Source organism: Amblyraja radiata, chromosome 25 (assembly GCF_010909765.2).
Source record: "Amblyraja radiata isolate CabotCenter1 chromosome 25, sAmbRad1.1.pri, whole genome shotgun sequence".
Lineage (NCBI taxonomy): Eukaryota > Metazoa > Chordata > Chondrichthyes > Rajiformes > Rajidae > Amblyraja > Amblyraja radiata.
In genome coordinates, this window is record NC_045980.1 from 22,797,371 (window position 1) to 22,820,522 (window position 23,152).

General features: G+C 46.6%; 3 protein-coding genes across 3 annotated transcripts in view; 2 read left to right on the top strand and 1 right to left on the bottom strand.

Moving 5' to 3' along the window:
* The window catches only part of upb1 (beta-ureidopropionase 1), a 51,516-nt gene extending 47,331 nt beyond the window's left edge, over positions 1–4,185 (top strand). The window contains exons 8-10 of the mRNA XM_033043424.1: positions 1,259–1,301; positions 2,362–2,516; positions 3,955–4,185. Coding sequence (XP_032899315.1) covers positions 1,259–1,301; positions 2,362–2,516; positions 3,955–4,041 — 285 coding nt within the window. The 3' untranslated portion in view covers positions 4,042–4,185. The remainder of the gene's footprint in view (positions 1–1,258; positions 1,302–2,361; positions 2,517–3,954) is intronic.
* A 1,338-nt stretch (positions 4,186–5,523) lies between these two features.
* On the bottom strand, positions 5,524–18,350 carry gucd1 (guanylyl cyclase domain containing 1). Its single transcript, XM_033043425.1, has 6 exons — positions 17,967–18,350; positions 16,690–16,774; positions 10,971–11,136; positions 9,936–10,027; positions 7,671–7,912; positions 5,524–7,044 (listed from the first exon to the last, which is right to left on the bottom strand). Exons 1-6 carry the CDS (start codon positions 18,319–18,321, stop codon positions 6,953–6,955), a joined length of 1,032 nt encoding a protein of 343 aa, XP_032899316.1. The 5' UTR covers positions 18,322–18,350; the 3' UTR covers positions 5,524–6,952.
* Positions 18,214–21,622, top strand: snrpd3 (small nuclear ribonucleoprotein D3 polypeptide). The gene is made up of 3 exons (XM_033043426.1): positions 18,214–18,399; positions 19,605–19,797; positions 21,439–21,622. The coding sequence occupies exons 1-3, from the start codon at positions 18,274–18,276 to the stop codon at positions 21,498–21,500; spliced, it is 381 nt and encodes a 126-aa protein (XP_032899317.1). The 5' UTR covers positions 18,214–18,273; the 3' UTR covers positions 21,501–21,622.
* Positions 21,623–23,152: the final 1,530 nt, after the last annotated feature.

Here is a 23,152-nt window from a genome sequence, read left to right on the forward strand (position 1 = left end):
TTGGTTGGAACATACGTGGGGCTGCATCGCCCCCTAGTTGGAGATTTTCATTCTCATTCATGTCAGCAATGCCACAGAAAATTAACCACGAGCATTACATCCCAATCAAACCACAATGATGACTAGGCAGTAGTATAACACTAGCCTAAGCATTTCACAGGATTGTCAAACTATGAAAAAAGATCACCTCTGATTATTCATAGATATGATCGCCTGCTAAACAATATTTTTTTCCTTTAGTTTATTGCCACGTGTGCCGATGTAGACTGAAAAGCTTTTTTGTTGCATGCTAATCAGTCAGCAGAAAGACAAAGATGATTACAATTGATCCATTTACAGGGATAGATACATGAAAAGGGAAAAACGTGTAGTGCAAGGTAAAGCCAGCAAAGTCCGATCAAGTGTAGACCGAGGGTCACCAAAGACGTAGATCGTTGTTCAGCACTGCTCTCTGGTATAATAATAGAATATTGAATACACACAACATTTCAAGCTAGCATAATTCTTGAACTGTCCGGAACTGAAAACAATACTTCAAATGTTGCCGAACCAAAGCTTGATAAAGCTGCAATGTGACTGGCCAATGTTTACAATTGGTATTGGCTTATTATAGTCACGTGTACTGAGGTACAGTGAACAGTTTTGGCTGCGTGCAATCTGGTCAAATCATACTGCACTTGTGTCCAATCATGCCGTACACGTACAACAAAGTGCAAAGAAAAAATATCAGAGGGCAGAATATAGTGTCACAACAGTTATAGCGTTACAGGTATAGAGTAAAAGGGCAAGGTCGGCAATGAGGTCTGGAAGATCAGGACTACATCCTAGTCGTCATTAATGCCTACCCTTTTGTGGGGTACGTCGAACAATCCCTGTTCCAGGCGTACACTGGTCCTATCTCCGAACTCTATCTCCATTACATTGACAACTGCACTGGGGCTACCTCCTGCACCCATGCAGAACTCATGGACTTTATTAACTTAACTAACTTCCACTCTGTGCTCAAATTCACTTGGAACATTTCCAAGACTTCACACCTTCCCATTTTCACCGCTTTCTGCCTTTGCTGAGAGCATTCCCTCCCCAACTCTCTTGTTCACTCATCCCTTCCCACCCAAACCATCCCCTCAGGGATACAGACAGGGATAAGGGTGATGGTTGGTCGGTGGGCAGAAGGGCCTGTTTCTGCGCTGCATCTCTAAACTCTAGGCTGCTCACCCATCGGAATTGCACCTTATCTGTTCTCCTTCCCTCCCAGGAACAGTTCAAGAACGAGTTCACTTCTGGTGATGGCAAGAAGGGTAAGCAGGAACACTTTCTATTTCATTTGTAATCTGATGCCTTTATTACTCCAGCTCTTGATCGGTAGCTCGCACCAGAAAAAACTTAATGTCTTGAAAGGACTGGCTTCTTGACACTGAACTTTGGGACACAGGTCATGACTATTCCATCCTCCTCACCTGTCCAAGCACTGAGTCTTGTTGGAAGCTTCCATCACTTACCTGTAGCTCTTTCCTTTACCCACTCCCAACTCCACTGGCTCTTTGCCGATGTTGGTATAAACTACTCCAACCTACAGACTCGCGTGAGGTGCTAATTTGGCAGCCGAAGCATAAGCTGATCCTGAATCTCGGTCTCGGATACCTTTTCCCCAGCCAGTGTGCATCCACACCTCCCAGTCGCAACAGCAGGCTGTCTGGCCCTGGTTGAAAGGCGGTCGCAGCGGGGAGGGACAAGGGGGAATAGTTAGTGTTTTGGTGAAGAGTATCTCCATTGTCTGAGTGAGGCCAAACGCAAATTGGAGGAACAGCACCTCGTATTTTGCTTGGGTAGCTTATAACCCAGCAGTATGAATATTGATTTATCTAACCAAGTAACCCTTGCATCCCCTCTCTCTCCGTCCCTCCCCCACCCTAGTTGTACTAATTTCAATGTCATCCTGGTGAGTTTCATTGTCTGCAACTTATTTTCACCGAGCCCACAGCTAAGAATAGCCTGTTTCCTTTATCATCATTACTTTTTTGCATATCCTTCATTCATGTGTTCTATATCTCCCTAGATCACTGTCTATATCTGTAATTACCCTTTCCCCTGACTGTCCGTCTGAAGAAGGGTCTCAACCCGAAATGTCACCTATTCCTTAAATGCTGTCTGACTCGCTGAGTTACTCCAGCTTTTTGTGTCTCCTATCTTTGCTTGTGGACGATGTCTATTAGCATTTCAGTCTCGGATATAAAATATTGATTAAACTGGCATTTGATATTCATGGCTGGCAGTTCTTGGGACGGTGCTTCAGGTGTATTGTCCGGTCAGATGCTGCATAGTTGTATTAATCCATTTTTCTCTGTTCCCTTTTGAAAGCTCATAAGGACTTTGGACATTTCTACGGCTCCAGCTACGTTGCTGCACCTGACGGTAGTCGCACTCCTGGTCTGTCCCGTACCAGGGACGGGTTGCTTATTGCTGAGCTGGATCTCAATTTGTGCAGACAGTCAAGTGATAAATGGGGCTTCAAGGTAATTAAAAGCGGAGCTACTTCTTGGTGTTCTCTCTTTCTCTGTGACCCTTTCTGCTATCCGCAGAGACCGTTCCCTCTACAACTCCTCAGTTCACTCATCACTTCCCACCCAAACCACTCCCTCCCCACGTCCTTTCCCATACAACCACGGGAGATGTAACATGTGTCCCTATACCCCCTCCCTCGTATCAATCCAGGGACCCCAGTACCTCTACCAGGTGAGGCAGTGGTTCACATGCACCTCCACTAACCTCATCTACTGCATTTGGTGCTCTCGACGTAGCCTCCTTTACATCGACGAGACCAAGTATAGACTAGGCGACCGTTTCATTGAACACTTTCCCTTGGTCCGCCTATGTCCACACAAACGTAATGACCAGCCCCCTGTTTTCACCCTGGGCACGTTACAACCTTCTGGCCCAGGTCATCGAACTCTCCACTTTCCGATAATTTACTCTGTTTGTATCAGAATTGCTCATCTTTGCTGTTGTCCACCTGTGATGTAGGCTCAGAATTCCCTCTTCATTTGCAAACCCTGACTATTCGGTATAACACATCACACCTGCTTTATCACCTTCTACACCGTCTATTAGCATCCACACCAATCGTCCACACTCGGCTCCACACCAATCCCAGTTCCTAAGTTATCGCAGGTATTCTTTCCCTGCCACTTCTTTCCCAGTACTCATGGAAACATTCTCTCTCCACAGATGCTGCCTGACCTACTGTGTTTCCTGTATTTGTTTTGTTATTTTAGATTTCCAGCATATGTGGGTCTTTCTCGTGGCCTGCATTATCCACTGCACTCTCTCCACCAGTATTCTTGCTGTCCTTCTCATCGGCACAATATACCTCCCAAACCGGGATGTGCCCTGTGGCACTGTCACATTCAGCTTGAATCAATCTACTCGGTTTGAAATGCCCCAGTCAGTTCCCTTTCTCTGCCCTCTCCTCACGACCCTTCCCCTGCTGAATCCTTACTTTTCCTCTCCTTTGGTACTGAAGCAGTGTTCTTGACCAGGGGTGGGGATGGAGTGAGCCCAGATTGGGGCGGAGAATTGAGCGAGCCCAGACGTGCAGGGGTAGGGGCGACATTGAGTGGAGGGGACCTGGCCTGCTACAGAAAACGCTTTGTGGGACAGGCTAGTTTGGTGTAGCCTGTCCCAGGGCTTGCTGAAATACCCCCTCCTGAACAAGTCCTGTATTCCCAACCTGCCCAGCACACAGAGACTGGTGCTCAGAGGTACTTGTGGGAGCTGGAGGTTGTGGGGTATGCACGCTGTTAATTGTCCGGCAGGATGCAACTGCAGCGAGCTGACAAAGAGCTTCATTGGTAGCTTGAGACAGCCTTGCATTTGGATGAACATGACAAGGGTGGTAATTTCTCTCTGGGGAACTTGTATTCCTAACTCCTTCATTTTAATTTTCATCCTCAGATGACTGCGAGGCTGGAGACGTATGCGGACGAGCTTTATCAAGCAGTGCAGTACAACTTCCAGCCCAACATTGTCACTGAGTATTGACACAAGCTGGAGGCCTGGACCAGAGGGGCAGGGTTTAATCAGCTCAGCTTCCTTCCCGTCTTTTGCCCAAGGGCACTCACTATGCTTCGGTCACTTTGTCTTGTACAAAAAGCTATTAAAAAAAGAGTTGCCAACTTGAAAGCACCATTGGGCTGTTCACTTCATCTCACAGTCAGTCGATCGATCTATCGCCTAAAGCCTGACTCTATCCAACAATGGTGGTGTTGTCAGCGAATTTAAAGATGGAGTTGGAACTGTGTCCAGTTACACAGTCATAGAGTCATACAGCTGGTCATTTGGCCCAACTTGCCCACACCAGCCAACATGTCTCAGCTACACTAGTCCCACCTGCCTGCGTTTGGCCCATATCACTCCAAACCTGTGCAATCCATGTACCTGTCTTAACTGTTTCTTAAACGTTGAGATAGTCCCTGCCTCAGCTACCTCCTCCATACACCCATCACTCTTTGTGTGAAAAAGTTACCCCTCAGATTCCTGTTAAATCTTTTTCCTTTAACTTAGGCACGAGTGTTTTAGTGTCATATGTCCCAGATAGAACAATGAAATTCTTACTTGCAGCAGCACAACAGAATATGTAAACACAGTACACTGATATATAATATGTACACACACAAAAAACACACAATAATAGTGTAATAATAGTCTAGTTCAGAGCTTGAGTTTGTAGTGTTTAATAGCCTAACATCTGTAGGGAAGAAGCTGTTCCCGAACCTGGATGTAAAGGGCCTGTCCCAGTTGCCTATTTTTTCGGCGAGTGTCGGCATCATTGACTGACGTATCAGGTCACCGAAAAAGTCGCGGCGTGACGACATATTGACGCACGGTGTCTCAAGTGTCGCAACACTTTTTTGTCGCCACTGGATTTTGAAATGTTCAAAATCTTTCGCCGACCTGATACGTCAGTCAATGACGCTGGCAGTCACTGAAAAAAATCGCCAAGTGGGACAGGCCCTTTACAGTTTTCAAGCTTCTATACCTTTTTCCCAATGGCAGGGGTGAAATGAGTGCGTGGCCAGCATGGTGTGGGTTTCTGATGATGCTGGCTGCCTTTTTGAGGCAGTGACTCTGGTAAATCCTTTTGATGGGTCCAGGAAAGATCTTTGGAAATATACATGCCCAAATATTTGAAGTATTTGACTCTCCACCATAAACAGGATTGTGGGTCCTCATCCTTCATCTTCAAGGGCAGTAATGGCTGGTCATTAAGATCCAAGTGAAGATCAGGTGATGCAACGGGCCAGAGAAATCAGAGGCAGAGTACTTGCATCTCATTTGGGGCAACAAAGAATTGCGATAAAAGATGAGACAGATTCCATTTAAAAAATTGACTCCATGTTGTTTTGTGAAAGGACATCAATGGGGTCCAGGATCTTGAGGAAGTGTCCTGTACAAACGAGCCCCGTTTGTCCTGCTGAAATTGAGACCATCAGCATATAAATGATTGAGAAATCCAGCCTAGAATATTTATCAAATCACCTTTTAATTCAACCCACGATATCGAAATAAACATAGACATACAAGATGGAGATGCTGGAATCTTGATCAAAAAAACAGTGCTGGGTGAACTCAGCAGGTTAGTCAGCATCTGTGGAGAGAAATGGACAGGCAACATTTAGGGTCAGGAATCTGAAGAAGGGTCGAGACCCAAAATATCATCTGTCCATAGATTTCCTCCACAGATGCTGCCTGACCCACGGAGTTCCTCCAGGAGTGTGTTTTTTTGACAGTGAAATAAATGTAATTATAAACAAAAAACTAAATCACAATAATAAAGGAAAATGTTTCTTGGATAAATGGCATCAATGCAGCCATGGTACCAAATCTGAAAAATTCATCTACAACCATCGTTTTAATCAAGGTGTATCCTGTGTCTCTTGACAAGGCTAGGTCACGTTAGTGGTTAGACAGGACCTGCCAACAACAGCACCTGCCAAAACGAGGCAAGGACTGGCAGGTGGGGAATGTGGCAGAATCGCAACAGTGGTGGTGAGAATGGCACAGGTTATGTCTTCTCTTTGTGAAGTGGAAGGAGATATTCTTTACTGAACTGATTTGGACATATGGGAATGCATCTTATCAAGCATTTTATATCTACCAGAAAGGTGTAGGACGTAGGGGCCCCTGTCCCAGGTGAGACTCACTGCCTCCTCTTCACACCCTGGTAGCCGGGACCGGAGACTGCTCTGGATGGGCAGCCATGTTCAGCAGGGGGCTGTCAATGGCCATGGCTCTGCAGTTCTCCATCATGTGTACAGGGTTGACACAGGGGCAGTGTTTTCCTGCTGACTAGTTACTCCGGTGGCTGCAGAGTATGACGCAACAGTGACAGGGGCGCCAGCCCGACGAGAGGTCACCTGGACAGGACGAGCGCAGCAGCCAGCAACAGATTCTGTTGACCACATCACACCTGGACCCACCAGTCTTTACCTTCCCCACAACCCCCAACCCACAAAGCAAGCAGCTGCATTCCAAGCATGCAAAATCAGTGTTTACTAGTTCTCAAGAGATTTCCTTCTCAGAATGAAAGATTACAGAGCAAGGAAATAGGTTTGATTCTGGCCTTTCAAACCGACTTAGCTCAGTGGTTTGTAAGCAGCATGGCACAGGATCAATGGAACCCGATGCTGAAGCAGGCGGTGAGACACGGGCGAGATGGGTCGTTACTCTCCTCGGTGCGATGTCCTGGGATTCATTGGCACGTTTTGAATAGAAGAGAAGGAACTTCCAAAAGAGGGTCATGTAAAGACCCCATTCAATCCATGAGGGGAGCAGTGTTGGGTATTGTGCAGCAGTGGGAATTGGGCACACTTGTGCAATGCAGGCAGGCACCACCACGTTCCTACATCCTTGGAATGCTCTTAGAGCGAGGGTCATGTGGGCCGCACTGCAATCAGCTGTCCTTGTAAACAAACAGAACATCCTCGTCCGTCCCGTAGCTGTGGCGGGCCTCGTTGAAGTTACTCACGGATGTACAGCAGACTCCTGTGAAGCAGAGACAGGGCAAGGGTTTGAAGTTAGAAATTGCTACAATGGGAGCCAGCTCTAATCCTTCCCCTTGTTGATGAGGGAGGTCGCACTGCAAGCAGAAACCTCTCAGCCAGGCCAGAGGATGGCCAGCTGCAGGAAGGTTCTGCAATGCGGGCAATGGGATGAGAGCCCAGCAGACAGTGAGGGACAGTTGAGGAGCAGAGTGCAAACTCTTCCCCCACAATGAGAATCGCTGAAAACCCCTGGACTTAGTGAAAGGAAGACAATTTTGAACCATTAATGTTCACCAGATACCATCACTAAAAAAGATAGCATCCTTGTTATATTTAATGTCCAACATCTCATTTGGCCAGTGTCCAAATGGATGAATGGATCCCAGGACACGCTCCAGACGGTGAGGAGTTCTCAATGTCCTACACAAGGAGGAACACCGATGCACAATTCCCTTCAATTTCCCCATCAAACTCCCCCCAAAGCACAGGCTAATCATTTCCACATTTTATTCCCCTTCATCTCGGGCATGACCTTGGAATGACAATGTGGTCATTGTGCACGGCCCAGGTTGCATAGACCTGTCGCCAATATATGGTCCAGATCCTCCCACCCACAGCTCCACTTACTGTCAGCATAGGCTGGGTTGTTGTAGAAGATGCAGCCTGAGTTCCTGTTGTAGCCACACACCACAATAAAATGTCCCTGATAGTCCGGCTTCCTGCAAAAGCATTTCTGTCCAATGGGAAGGAGGCAGCAGAACTTGAGCGGAGCGGAGCAGAGATCACAGACCAGTAGGATGGCGTTGACCAGGACCACCACCACGTGACCCTGGGCCAGGTGCTCCTGGATCTCCTGAATGGTGACTGACCTATTTTAGGGCAGAGAGAAATTACAACAGAAGGTCCAAACCAACCGTTGAAGCCTAAGACAATCCATGATCACCAGTGGCACAGCCAGTACATCGCCCAAAGATAGACACAAAGTGCTGGAGTAACTCAGTGGATCAGGCCCACCATCTCTGGAGAAAAAGGATGGGTGACATTTTGAGTCGGAACCCCTTCTTTTGACTATGTATGGGGTGGAGGGGAGGGTGGGGTCAAGACTGGTGGCAAGAAAAAACCAGGACCAATCTGGACCAGGCACAAATGACCAAGGAGTTGCCATCACCCACCAAGGGATCCCACCACTCATCACATCTTCCCGTCTACACCCCTTTCCACCTTCCACAGGGACTGTTCCCTCCACAACTCCTTGGTTCATTCATCCCTTCCCACCCAAACCGCCACCCCCCCCAGGTAATTTAACCTGCAAATGCAAGAGAGGCAACCCATGTTTATACCTCCTCCCTCAACTTCATCCAGGGTCCCCAACAGTCCTTTCCGGTTAGACAGCGGTTCACCTGTACCTCTTCTAACCTCATCTACAACATCCGGTGTTCCCAATGTGGGCGCTTGTACATCAGTGAGCCAAAACGTAAACTCGGCAACCATTTCACAGAACATTTACGTTCGGTCTGCCTAGAGCTACGGGATCTCCCGATTGCTAACCATTTTAACTCCCCTTCCCATTCCCATACCGATCTTTCTGTCCTGGGCCGCCTCCATGGCCAGAGTGAGATAACACGAAAACTGGAGGAACAGCAACTCATATTTTGCTTGGGCAGCTTACACCCCAGCAGAATGAACATTAAACTCTATAATTTTAAGTAACTTCTTACTCCCCTCCCCCCTCGCCCCCTTCCTCCACCCTAATCGTTTTACCAGTTCCACAGTGCTTCACATTGTTTGCAACTTGAGATCACACCTTCCCTAGCCAACAGTGGCCATACCAGGCACCGCCCTGTCAGAGGTCATTTGTGGCTGGCCCTGATCGGTCCTGGTCTTTTATCATCTCCAGCTCTTTAAGTACCCCCCCCCCTCCTCAACCCCTACTTTCAGTCTAAAGAAGGGTCCCTGCCTGAAAAGTCACCCATCCTTTCTCCCCCGAGATGCTACCTGACCCGTTGAGTTAGTCCTGCACTTTCTGTCCATCTTTGGTATAAACCCACATCTGCAGTTCCTTGTTTCTACAGTACATCACTCAGTTTAGTGGACCAGAATCTATCAGCCCAGGAAAGGCCCTGGTCACCTCTCCCCACAGACTCAGGCTTCCAGTCATCATTGACTCTGCTGGGAGAGACGGCACCAGAACAGCTCCAGCAGGCTCCCAATTGATCTGGTGTCTTCTGTGCTCCACATTTAGCTTTCCCCAAAGACCACATCCCGCCCAAATAAAACATATGGTCAATGGGCTAAAGGGCTGTTTATCATAAGAGCAAATGGTGGATGTTCTTACTACAATCAGTGAGAAGCAGAGGTGCAAGTATGTATTGGCTAGTCATAATGCACCTACCTGATCAGTGCACAAAGTGCTTTCTGTTTATTGCAAGGAATTTCCTTTGATATCCAAAATGATGCCAGGAAGTTCTTGAAAGATCTTATTTTTTAAGATGGATTTTCTTAATTGTGCAAGAAAATGTAAACACTCAGAGAAGTAAGCACTTGGGACCATTATCAGTTTAGTTTATTGTCATGTGTACCGAGGTACAGTGAAAAGCTTTTGTTGCATGCTAACCTGTCAGCGGAGAGACAACACACGATTATCATCGGCCCATCTACAGTGTATAGATACATGATAAGGGAATAATGTTAGAGCACGGTAAAGCCAGTGTAGTCCAATTAGTAGTTAGGATGCAGCTAGTGCTGAGAGATTTTGGGCTGCCAAGCAGAAAGTGCAGCAAACGCAAATTCTTCTCGCAATCTTGGGCCCCTGAGTGGGAGATTTATACACAGGTCTGGTTTCGACTTCATTTGTCATGCAGTCGTCAAACTGCTATTCCGTGCACAACCTACCTCTTCTCCACATTAACACAACTGGCTTCTGCGCAAGCAAACAGCTGATTCACCCGGTCCTCTTCCGTGTCGAAATGCTTCCGATAGAACGACTGCGGAAAGGAAGAGGCAAGGCTCAGATCACTGAAGACAAACCCTGGGCGGGAAAATCAAAATAACTGCAGACGCTGGAAATCTAAAATAAACGCTGGGAACACTCAGTAAATCAGGCTACATCTGCAGGAAACAACGTTTAAGTTTCAGCTCAAAGTGAGTATCGCCAGTTTTTGCCCAGACATTGGATTTCACCCATAAACCGGCAAAGGTCATGCAATAGCTTGTACCCAGGTGCAAGGCATGGAATCCTCTGCCTTATCCCTAAAAGTAGAGGTGAAATACTGCATGAGAATGTTCCTCAATGAAACACCAATGAACTGGACATTATTCAAGCATCCTGGGACCGCTGAGTGCAAGATCATTGGAAACTGTGCGGAGTACTATGGAAAAAGCAGGGTCAGGGAAGGACACAAGCTGTAGTTAGGGAAAGAACAGAAGCTCAGATATACAGGAGCCATCTCTGTGCTCCCGTGGACTGGGAACAGAAAGAGAGAAGCACACACATTCAGAGTTTCATTAGCACTCGTCCTTCTCAGCATTAAGATAGCTGTGTGATGAAGATCTTATTCTGGGATGACGTTTATCCTGTAACAATAGGTTTGTTGCCATGGTTAATAAAACAAAAAGATTAAGAATGGAGCAAGCCCAGTCTCTGGGCTGGGCCGTGATTGTAACTGGTTGTTATTCAGCTCCTACAGGAAACCAGTGTGTGAACATGGGGCAAGACCACCATTCCCATGGTTGACCGATCTGTCTTTGAACGTAAAACCAGCCGAGCAACTGGGCCGCAGGACACAATGCTGTGGAACTGTGCGGTTGAGGAAGAAAGAAACGCTCATCCGAATACACCGTGGGAAGAGACAAAACTATCAGGGTGAGAAAAGGGATCGCTGGAACACAGGATATATTCAGTGCCACCAAGTGTAATGGGGAGCTCACCTGGTATCGATAGCCCTTGTCCACCCCTAGGGTCTGTGTGCAGAACCTGTGCATGACACCGAACTGCTGCATCAGGTAAGCCAAGTCAATTGTCCAGACGCTTTCACTGAACTGCAGTCTCCAGCAGGCAGTCTGGAACTCCTCTTCACCCACAGGGTGGAGGTACCTTCACAGAGGAGAGTAAAGGTTACAGCTAGGTCATAAGTGATAGGAGTAAAATTAGGCCATTCGGCCCATCAAGTCTACTCTGCCATTCAATCATGGCTGATCTATCTCTCTCTCCTAACCCCATTCCCCTGCTTTCTCCCCATAACCTCTGATATCTGTACTAATCAAAAATCTATCTATCTCTGCCTTAAAAATATCTACTGACCTGGCCTCTACAGCCTTCTGTGGCAAAGAATTCCACAGATTCACCACCCTCTGACTGAAGAAATTTCACCTTCCTAAAAGAATGTTCTTTAATTCTGAGGCTATGACCTAGACACTCCCACGAGTGGAAACATCCTCTCCACATCCACTCTATCCAAGCCTTTCACTGTTCTGTATGTTTCAATAAGGTCCCCCCTCATTCTTCTAAACTCCAGCCAGTACAGGCCCAGCGCCGATACGCACTCATCATAGGTTAACCTACTCATTCCTGGAATCATTCTTGTAAAACTCCTCTGGACCCTCTCCAGAACCAGCATATCCATCCTCAGATACAGTGCCCAAAATTGCTCACAATATTCCAAATGTGACCTTACCAGCGCCTTAGAGAGCCTCAGCATTACATCTCTGTTTTCCTATACAAGCCCTCTTGAAATAAATGCTAGCATCGAGTTTCTTTAGGGTCGGTGAGGGCTGACGTTGAACGAGTCTGTGTGGACCTTTCATATATTTAAGGAAATAAATATGATATGATATAGGAAGAGGCCACACTGATTTGACTGGGCACACTGGGGTACTGATTTTGGATGATCAGCCATGATCATAAGGAATGGCGGTGCTGGCTCGACGGGCTGAATGGCCTACTCCTGCACATATTTTCTACGTTTCACACAGCCCATCAGGTTTAGCTTCCATTTTCCTTCCCATAATTTATTCTCTCTCACATGCCATCTATTCCCCTCAATTCTCCTGCCACTCATCTACACACTGGGGGCAACACAGCATCCAGTTAATCATCCTTCCTTGAGATGTGGCAGGGAACCGGAACACCCGGGAAAAACACAAATAGTCACGGAAGAATGTGCAAACCCCACATAGACTGTACCCGAGGTCAGGGTTGAACCTAGGGCACCGGAGCTAGAGGTAGCAGCAAGTCTTTTTGATAGGAACCTGCACAACAGGCTGGCCAATAAAATAAAACTCCATGGAACCCAAGGGAGGGTGACATATTAGGTTCAAAACTGACGCAGGCAGGGAACAAAGTGGAACAATTAATGGGATTTTGTGACCAGGCTCAGCACTTGACCCATGCTTGTGCATCAATGTTATTTGTAAGAGAATAAAATAAGAGCCTACAAATGAGGTTCAGGAGGTGGTACCCTGCCCTCGAGCTGCTAGCCCCTTTACTAAAGTCAATCAGATTGCAATGTCAACTCTGCAATCCCGTTTACCTGCGAAAGGCTTTCACTTCCCACTTTCACATCAAGAAGCCAACTCTGCTGTCAAATAATGACAGAATCTTTCCAGCAGACCGAGGACGATTTCAACAGTAGACAGATCAGTGTTTGAAGAGCAGTGATCTGTAGGGCCAAGGCCCTTGTGCAGCAGGGTGGGATCTAATTTAGTAGCCAACAATGGCCAAGTGCATCCTGTGCCATACATGTAAGAGGCATTTTGATCAGTGAACAGGGAGCAACAAGCTCAATAGTAGGTGGTCAATGCTCATTTGCATAGTATATATTTTTGCATGTTTGCTGGCATGGCTGTAATAAGCCATACATAACAAATTATATTCATCTTTTCTATTCTTTGTATTGTGTAGAGCAGAAAAGTAAAAAATATGCATTGCATTCACAAGACTTTATAAATGGATGAAAAAAAAGGTTAAACCACTACATTGGACAGCTGGGCACATTTTAAACTCGGGCATCATATTCTATGGATTGCGAGATACGGAGGAGAAGTGTTGACAGCAATAACACAACTGAATTATGTAAACAGCTGAACAACAGAGAGCAGTGAAACCCAGCTCCAGACCTGATGCAGGAAGCTTGCGAGTGGATAACTAAACAGGGTAGAAAGACCTCAACTCAACCTCAAGCACTGAAAGAGCAGAGAAAGACTTATCCAAAGCAGATAGGACATACTGTTGAAGAGGGGTCTGAAGAAGGGTTTCGGCCCGAAACATCGCCTATTTCCTTCGCTCCATAGATGCTGCTGCACCCGCTGAGTTTCCCCAGCAATTTTGTGTACCTTCGATATTCCAGCATCTGCAGTTCCCTTTTGAACATACTGTTGAAGAGAACTGGTCAGCATGGCCTCCTGTCCAACCCAGCTGGCAAAACAGTGCAAGGCATCATTAGCAGTGGCAACCTATACACTGCATTGGAGAATTCTACAGCTGGGAAGTGACCACTGGCACTGCGACGCTGGAGGAGCTGTCAAGTTAACTCCACTCTTTCCTCATAGATCTGCCATTTGTTTCCCCTTAATGTTCATCCACTTTATTGACAGTTATCACTGATTCCACACCCACCATTTCATTTGGGCAAGTGTTTCAGATCACAAGCGAGCTGTGTCCTCAGCCCACACTGGCTTCTTTGCAAAGATATTTCCTCCAGCCATTGGAAGATGATTTATTGTTTATTACCAAACGTTTTGGTCACAACATCTTAGGAAGGATGTTGAGGTTTTTGAGAGGACTTTGAAAAGATTTACTACAATTGTCCCAGGGAGAAGGGATTTCAGTTCCAAAGTTAGACTGTGAAGGCTCAGCATGTTCTCCTTGGAGCAAGGAGGGTTGAGAGGAGACTAAAGAGACTGCAGATGCCGGAACCTAGAACTAAAATGCTGGAAGTACTCAATGGGTCAAGCAGCAGCTGTGGAGGCAAAGGTGCAGGTCAACATTTCGGGTCCATCGGATCCTACTTCAAGGTTGCGAGAAGTTTTGACTGAGTTGGCAAGATGATGGTGGGCTTCCACTGTAGTAATGGAGCAAAACTGCTCTCGTTTGCAGATAGATTCAGGAACAATGGAACAAAGTTGACAGGCAGGGCAGCTGCATAAACATATGATGCAGTGAGTGGTTTTGAACCTGATCTTGCAGCCTGAAAGACTGTGTCATGTCATGACTTTCAAACGGAAAGCGGATGGGCATAAGAGAGAACATCTCCAAGCCCAGGAGAATGAATAGGAAAACACATCCGATAGATTGCTTTAAAATCAGACAGCGCCAGACACATCAATCCCATGCCTCTTTCAAGGATGTAACAAATACTCTTCCAGTTGAGAACTTTAAATAAATCATTGGCTTTGATTAACAACCTTCCCACTTTGTCCTGTCATCTTGCAGGATTTTACACACCGCCCCAACTCTGTTCCTGCATCACACGAGGTCCAGGGCTGAAGAAATTTCATTGACCTGAAATGTTGACTAGCTTTGCTTCCCACAGATGTTGATCAACTGACTGGGTTCTTCCAGCATTTCTGTTTTTGTTTCTACTCCTGCAACTTATTTTACATTTCACTATTTGATGAACTGCCTAGTGCATTGTTCCTTCCAGAATAGATCAATACACGTTTATAAGGTGAGAATTTTGAAGTTATGCCTATGTCCAGATTAGGTGTAGGTTATTAACAATTTTTTTAAAGAGGTAATCATCACATAGCCCTAGCCCCAATCTGAAAAACAACCACATACTATCACTCCCAAATAAAATCATTAATAGCTGGAACCACTCATCAGGTCAGGCCACACTGTGAGAAGAGTAACGGTAGCAACATTCTGACAAAGTATCTCCAACCTGAAACTTTAACTCTGTTTTTCTTCCCACCAATGTAGCCTGAATATTTCCAGCATTTTCAGTTTTTATTTTATATTCACAGTATAGAAAGATTTTTATATTTACATAATTTACATTCCCTTTATGCCTATTTTTTCTATTTACCCATTCTTAGTCAGGAGATAGGGAGAGTAAATTGGGAGCACTTGTCCACATCAGACATGCGGGAGTTATTTAAAAGCCAGCTGATGAGTGTTCAGGACTGGCATGTTCCAGTAAGGAGGAAGGATAATGATGGCAAGGTGAGGAAACCTTAGATGACCAAAGTGGTTGGAAATTTTGTTAAAAAATAAAAAGGAAACCTATGCAAGGTTTAAGATGAAATCAGACAAGTCCTTTGAGGAATATAAACCAAAATAGGAAAGTACTCACGAGGGCCATTAGAAGGGCCAAAATGGGCCGTGAAGTGTCTTTGGCGAGTCGGTATAAAGACAATCCCAAGGCTTTTTACAGGTACATTAAAAACAAGAGGGCAACCAGAGAAGATAGGACTGCTCAAGGATGAAGGAGGTCGTTTGTGCTTTGAGTCAGCATGTAGAGGAGGTACTAAACGAACACTTTACATCTGTATTCACCAAGGAGAAGCATGTGGTGGACAGTGATATATATCAGTGTAGAAAATACTAATTTGACAGGGCAGTTTGAGATCAAGAAAGTGTTGAGGCTTTTGAAGAGCATTAAGATGGCTAAATCCCCAGGGCCTGATGGGATCTGTACCAAGTTATTAAGAGAAGCTTAAGAAGCAAATGCCTTGTATCTTCTCTAGCCACAGACGAGGTCCTGGAGGACTGGACAGTAGCCAATTTGTTCCTTTGTTTAAGAAGGGGAGAGAATCTATAGAATTATAGGTCGATGAACCTCAGGTGAGTGGTAGAGAAGCTATTGGGAAGGATTCTTCAGGGTAGGATTTACTCGCGTTTGGAAGAGAATGGGCTAAATTAGGGACAGTTAACAAGGCTTTGCACACAGCAGATCATGTCTTACTCCTTTTTCGAGGAGGTGACGAAGGTGGTCGATGAGGGTAGAGCAATGCTGATGACTTCTTCACATAAAGCGCATAGAATAAACAGAATACAAATGGTAACCATAAATACGAGAGCAAAGCAGCAGAATGGTACAAGATGGTGCAAAAATCCAATATGCAAAAGAATATTAAAGTGCAACAGCTAACTGAGGGAGAGTTGAGAGCAAGAATAATCGACAACACCTTTGCGAAATGAGTGTGAAAGAGGTGATTGGTTCAGGAGCCTGATAACAGTGGGGAAGATGTTCTTTAGTTTGGATGTCCGAGCTTTCAACCTCTTGGACCTTCTCCCAGGATGCAGGAGAAAAGGGGACGGTCAGGGTGGCAAGCTTGATAAAAATGGTGGAAGTGACTAACCTGGCGTCACCCTGACCACACCATGGGTTAGCGAGCAGTCTGCATTGTATTACACTCCACGGATTATGAATCCCCACAGGTAAACTTCCTGCCCCTGCTCCTTACAAAATACTCTATATTTACCTGCATTAAACATCAGTCTACCCTCTTGCACCCTCCCCCTTCTCCCATACCCCGCCCACCCTCACCCACTCCACTTCCCCCATCACCACTCCATCTCTCCAACCCTCCCACCTATCCACCCCGGTACAGAACCAGTGTGATGACGATGGTACGGAAGACTAATACAGAACCAGTGTGAAGACGATGGGCCGATTGGCCTCCTCTAGTCAATGGCTCTACTTACTGTAACACCATCCTGGAGCAGGCAAGCCCACAGTCCCAGTGAAATGATTGCTGGATCACCGGAACATTCAGCTGCACCAGGTCACCTGGAGGGCCACAGAAGACAGAACTTGAGAAAAGCAGCAGCATCGACTAGGCTGATCCTGAGCTTGCACTGCCGATTCAGGCCATGAGCTGCACACCGTGCATGCAGTCTGAGTCTCAGGCTGCAACAGTCATCTCTACAGACTGTGGAAGTGCTGCTGTGTTGCAGGACCTGGGCGCTGGTCCAACCTCAGGACCTGCTCACTGACCCATGGCCTTTGTACTGCAGCAAGGCCCCAGACGAATCTCCGCAACCTTCAGCCTTCTCACCGAGCCCCCAACTTCAGGCCTCACGCCCTGACCACTGGCCCAAACCTCTCAATTCAGCAAACAAGGACAAGCTATGTGTGATATATGTAAATGATCTGGACGTAAAAATGGACGGGTTGGTTAGTAAGTTTGCAAATGTCACCAAAATTGGTGGAGTTGCGGACAGTGAGGACGGCTGCCAGAGTATATAGCAGGATATACATCAGCTCCAGAAGTGGGCAGAAAATTGGCAGATGGAGTTCAATCCGAGTTGAGATGCTGCACTTTGGGAGGACAAATGTAAGGGGACCATTAACAGTTAACGGCAAGATCATTAACAACATTGATGTACAGAGGGATATTGGGTTTAAAGTCCATAGCTCACTAGAGACAGCAACACAAGTAGGTAGAGTGGTAAAGGACGCATATGGTAGGTCTTTGGTCATGGCATGAGTACAAGAGCCAATATGTTGTACCATTATAAAACTTTGGTTAGGCTGCATTTGGGATGTTGTGTGCAGTCAGGTCCTCTCATTACCAGAAGGATGTGGAGGCTTGGGAGAGGATACATCAGAATGCTGTCTGGACAAGAGGTCATGACTTTTACGGCGGTTGGACATCAGTGGTTGAGGGGAGACTTGACAGAAATATATAACATGACGCTAGACATAGAGACATTGTTTCTCAGGGTTGACACTTCAAAGAGCTTTAAAGTGATAGGGGCAACTTTTTGTATACAGAGAGTTGTGGGTGCCTGAAACCCGCTGTCACGGGTGGTGGTGGGGGCAAACAGGACAGCGGCATTTTAGAGGCTTTGAGGGAGACACGTGGATATGCAGTGGATGGATCATATGCAGGCAGTTTAACTTGGCATCATGTTCGGCACAGACACTGTTCTAGTTCTAGTGACCTTCCGCCGGTTTCCCCCTCCATCCACTCACTCACTGGTCAAGATGTCGGGCTCACTGGGCTTCATTGTGACGGCTGCAGCTTCAGCCCCGCCGCCCCCTGGAGGTCGCTCACATCCAGGCCGGGGCTGGAGGAGCTCGGCGACCCGGGCCTCCCGCCGGCAGGTTGTGCAGCGCGGACCCGTCCCTGTACCTGTCCCCCCCGCCGCCGCCGCCGCCGCCCGCCCTCCCTCCCGCGGCAATGCCCGAGGGGGACGGGAATGTGTCAGGGACCGCGGCAACGTCACGTCCGGCGGCAGACTTCCGCCGCGGCGCATTGTGAGTGAGCTGCTGCTGCCGCAAACATGTCGATTGGCGTCCCCATCAAAGTGCTGCACGAAGCCGAGGGCCATGTGGTGACCTGCGAGACCAACACCGGGGAGGTGTACCGGGGCAAGCTGATCGAGGCTGAGGACAACATGAACTGCCAGGTGAGGGCAAGGAGCAGGAGGGAGCGAGCGAAAGTGCGGGAAGAGGAGAGGCCGGGGGTAGGGGGAGGGGAAGGAGGGAGGGAGATGAGGGGGAAGGAAGAGGGAGATGAATTGAATTGAATTGAATCCTATATTTGTCATTCAGACCTTTCGGTCTGAACGAAATGCTGTTGCCTGCAGCCATACATGTAATAATAACAGAACACAATAAACACAAATTAACATCCACCACAGTGAGTTCACCAAACACCTCCTCACTGTGATGGAGGCAAAAGTCTTAGAGTTACTGTCTCTAATGAGGTGGAACAGGAAAGGGCGGGAAGAGGAGGAGAGGAGAGAGACGGGGGAGAAGGATGGAGAGGACGGGAAGAGGAGGAAAGGAGGGAGGGAGGGGGAAGAGTAGTGAGGGAGAGGGGAGTGAGAGGAGGAGGAGGAGCAGAGGACGGGAAGAGAGGGGGAAAGGAGGGAGTTGAGTAGAGGGACCGATGGGGGAGGAGGAGGGAGATGAGGAGGAACAGGAAAGGGCGGTAAGAGGAGGAGGAGGAGGAGTAGGAGGAGGGAGGGGAAGAGTAGTGAGGGAGACGGGGAGGAGGGGGGAGTGAGAGGGGGAAGAGCATGAGGGAGGAAAGGTAGACAAAAATGCTGGAGAAACTCAGCGGGTGCAGCAGCATCTATGGAGCGAAGGAAATAGGCAACGTTTCGGGCCAAACCCCTTCTTCAGACTGATGAGGGAGGAGAGGACGGGAAGAGAGAGGGAAAGGAGGGAGAGGGACCGAGGGGGAAGGAGGAAAAGGATAGTGAGAGGGGAGGGGGGGAAGGGGGGGTGGAGAGAGACTGGGAGAGGGTGATGTCTGAATGCAGTCAATTCCTGTGGTGAAATGTTTTCCCATTGCCACTGTACATGCTACGATAAGGGTTCCACAAACTGGCACAATAACATCAGATGGTCCAACACAATCGGGCGGCACTGTACTGCAGCAGTAGAGCTGTAGTCTTACAGTGCCAAAGACCTGGGTTTATATATTCTCCCAGGGATCATGTGGGTTTTCTCTGGGTGCTCAGGTTTCCCCTCACGTTCCAAAGATGTACACGGGGGAGGGGGGGGGGGGAGGGGTGCACATTCTGGCTGGCTTGTTTTGCCTTTCTGAAGTGGGTTGTGCTCTGATCCCATTGCCTGTACTGACCCAGTCTCCTTCCCTCCCCAGATGTCCAACATCACTGTCACTTACAGGGATGGGCGTGTGGCACAGCTGGAGCAGGTGTACATCCGTGGCAGTAAGATCCGCTTCCTCATCCTTCCGGATATGCTGAAGAATGCTCCGATGTTAAAGAGCATGAAGAACAAAAACCAGGGCACTGGGGCTGGCCGAGGAAAGGCCGCCATTCTCAAAGCTCAAGGTTGGTGCGCTACCAGCTTCAACCCTCCCTTTCCAACCCAGGTCACGAAACTGATGTGATTTGCCTGGCTACTGTCCCTGATATTCCTCCAGCCGCTTCAATTTAAACCTGAAAAGTCATTGACTTGTTTCCTACCTGTTCCTCTCTCCACAGATGCTGCCTTACCTGCTGTGTGCTTCCAACATTCTGTTTTATTTCATATTTTCAGCATCTGCATAAACCTATGTGACGGTTTGGGTTGTGAGGACGAATATAGATGGAATGTAACAGGAAAACTAATGCATCCACTTTGATAGAAAAGACAGGGTATTTTGAGAGATTGAAAGGTTATTAGTGTTCAGTGGAATCTGAGCATTCTTGTACATGGATCATTGATAATTAAAATAGGGAACAGCAAGCATTTGGCCTTGAGAACGTGGGACTTTTCAAGAAAGGATTTGAGGACAAAAATGGAAGTACCTTTTGGGGTCCCGGTGAGATTCTGCTTGGATTATTGAGCCCTAGCCTCCTGCCTAAGAAAGGATGCATTTCCAAAGGTAGGTGTGCACTGAAGGTCCACCAGAATGATTCATGGGGAGCATTGGTTTATGGGGAGAGATTAGGTAGAGGGGCCTGACAAGTTCAGATGAAGGGAGGTGATCTGATTGGAACTTACGAAATTCTTACCGGGCATGACAAGGTGGATGCAGGTTGAGGATGCCCCTGGCTGGGGTGTCTCAAAGTAAGGCAATTCAGGGCAGAGATGAGAAATTTCATCTGAGGATGGTACATCTCTGAAATTCCTTTACCTCGTAGGGCTATAGAGGCTCATTCAATGAGGATTCAAATGGGAAATGTGGGTAGTTCTGCTATAATGCGTGCTTCCACATCACAAATGGAATATAATGCAATTGATGAATTAGGGAACACTATTTCTATTATGCCAGTTGAATTGGCTAGGACGAATTTTCAATCAAGAACCGGAGAACCACTTAAAAGTTACTTTAGAAATTGGCGAGCAGAAAAAAAGCTGACTTGGGAAAAAAATGTTGGAAAATATAACTAACCTTCCAGCAGTAACCAGACACTGTTGTTTCCTAACACAGTTACAACTTTCACCATGGGAGGCCATTGATGCTGACAAGCAATCGCCTCTATTGACACTTGTGCAATGATACCCTATTAAAAATGTTACATACAGTTATGTTACATACATACCTTTACTTAAAGTAACAAAAGTAAACAAACATATTGAAATTGCCCTTTAAAAAAAAAATACAGCTGGGAAAAAAAACATTGTTATTGCGAGTTTAAAATGCTTGTGCTCCGAACTCCCTTTCCCCAAGTAAGGCAATTATTTTAATAACATGATTTTCTACAATATGGGGTTTCTTGGGGGCACAACTATTGTGTTACAGCAGAACTACCTGTTGATGCTAAGAAAGCTGCAGGATGTGACAGGACTGTTGGACAGGCCGCCTTGAGGGAGATCAGCTTGCTCCTATCTCTGGGGTTTATGTGAAGGATTCTGATTGCCACTCCAGGTCTTGGTTGGCTTGTTGTCAGCAGGGCAGTTGCTGTGTGAATACTTGTTGACCCTCTGCATGAAGCCGGCGGAAATTGAAGGTTTGACTCCTTGTCTGATTGTTTCTCTCTCTTCAGTGGCTGCGCGAGGGAGAGGCCGTGGTATGGGACGAGGGAACATCTTCCAGAAGAGGAGGTGAGGTCCTCCTCCCGCCTCACCGAAGGATTTCCAGGAGCTTTATGTATTTGTTGTTTTATAATTCTGTATACGGAGTCCATTGTGTTGTGGCTGGTTGACAATAAACATTTTCCATAAAATGTGTTTGGTCCTGTGTAGACAGTGATCTTTTATCCTAGGATTGCCTCCCTCAGTGATTGGGCTGAGTTGCCTCTTCCTTCTGATTTGGCCCACTTTTTCTTCACAACTCTTCCTTCATCGCAAAAAAAACTTGAGGACATAGATTTAGGGTAAGGAAGAAGCGATTAAGAGGGGATCTGAGGGGCACTTTGTTCACCCAGAGTGGTGTGTACCAAGAATGCGCTGCAATAGAGCATGGTTAAAGCTGGGTCGCTGACAGCAATTGGGACGTGTCTAGATGAGATGACCCTTCTTCCCAACGTCCTACTGACCAAAGTACGGTCATGGTCAAAGAAGTATGTGAAGATGTCCAAGAGCCGACACCTTGCCTTCAAAGAGACTGGATGTACGTGGGAAATTATCTCCATATTGAACAGAAATTGTTTAGAAAAACGACTCATAAAGCTATAAAACATGGAAATAGGCCCTTCGGTCCAACTGCATGCTGACCAAAATGCCCCATCTTCACTAGTCCCATCAGCCCACATTTGGCCCATATTCCTTAAAACTTTACCTGTCCAAATGTCTTTTAAATGTTGTTAAACTACCTGGCTCAATTACGTCACCCGACTGCCTGTTCCATAATACACCATGGTGTTGAAAGGTTGCCCCTCACTAAATCTTTCCCCACTCACCTTAAACCTGTGTCCTCTGATTCTTGATTCCCCTACTCTGGATAAAAGACTGTACATTAATTCTATTTATTCTCCTCTTGATTTTATACACCTGTATAAGATTACCCGCTCATCCTCCTGCGCTCCAAGGAATAAAGTCCTAGCATGCCCAATCTCCCTATAACCTGGGCCTTCAGATCCTGGTAACATCTTTGTAAATCTTCTCTGCACTCTTTCCAGCTTAACGACATCCTTCCTATGTAATTGTGACTAAAACTGAACAAAATACACCAGACTATCTCGGGGGGAGGGGATTCAAAGGATGGATACTAAAACCATTACAGAAACGTACAGGACAGCTCGCCCATGGTGACTATGATGCCTATCTTCAGTAATCCCATTTTCCTGCAATAGGGAGGTTGCAAACCATACGTGGGTTTTGAATTACATTTTACTCATGCAAGCCAAGGAATGGCATAATTGTTAGCTGTTAATTGGACATAATCATCCTCAGTAAATTGACAATATCTTTGAAAGGGAGTGGGTGTTTAAGCTGTCAGGACATTTTATTATTTGCCAAAATATGCATCTCAATACATAATGATAGAAAACTTACTTTTCCACACACCACTTGTAAGTCTGGAGATGTTTTAATGATAAATTTAGCTTCAGAAGCGTTAAAGTTTACAGCCAGATTTATCACTTCTGAAACTTTTTAGATACCAAAGGAATCAAGAAAAAACACAAATAATGCCCTACTGTTGATGAAATGCAGTGAGCAAATGCGATAATTGCCAATATTTTCAATCTTGATATCTGCACGGTCAATGTTCGCCAACCACTTTAATTTTTGTTGTCCCTTCAGCTCTCGTTTCTCTCT

Excerpts from the sequence above, each read along its gene's own strand:
- snrpd3 (XM_033043426.1), top strand. The coding sequence starts at position 18,274 with ATGTCGATTGGCGTCCCCATCAAAGTGCTGCACGAAGCCGAGGGCCAT. Across the intron at positions 18,400-19,604 it reads AGGACAACATGAACTGCCAG|ATGTCCAACATCACTGTCAC; the intron begins GTGAGGGCAAGG and ends TTCCCTCCCCAG. Across the intron at positions 19,798-21,438 it reads CGCCATTCTCAAAGCTCAAG|TGGCTGCGCGAGGGAGAGGC; the intron begins GTTGGTGCGCTA and ends CTCTCTCTTCAG.
- gucd1 (XM_033043425.1), bottom strand. The coding sequence starts at position 18,321 with ATGGCCCTCGGCTTCGTGCAGCACTTTGATGGGGACGCCAATCGACAT. Across the intron at positions 11,137-16,689 it reads TGCTCCAGGATGGTGTTACA|GTACCTCCACCCTGTGGGTG; the intron begins GTAAGTAGAGCC and ends TCCTCTGTGAAG. Across the intron at positions 10,028-10,970 it reads ACAAGGGCTATCGATACCAG|TCGTTCTATCGGAAGCATTT; the intron begins GTGAGCTCCCCA and ends TCCTTTCCGCAG.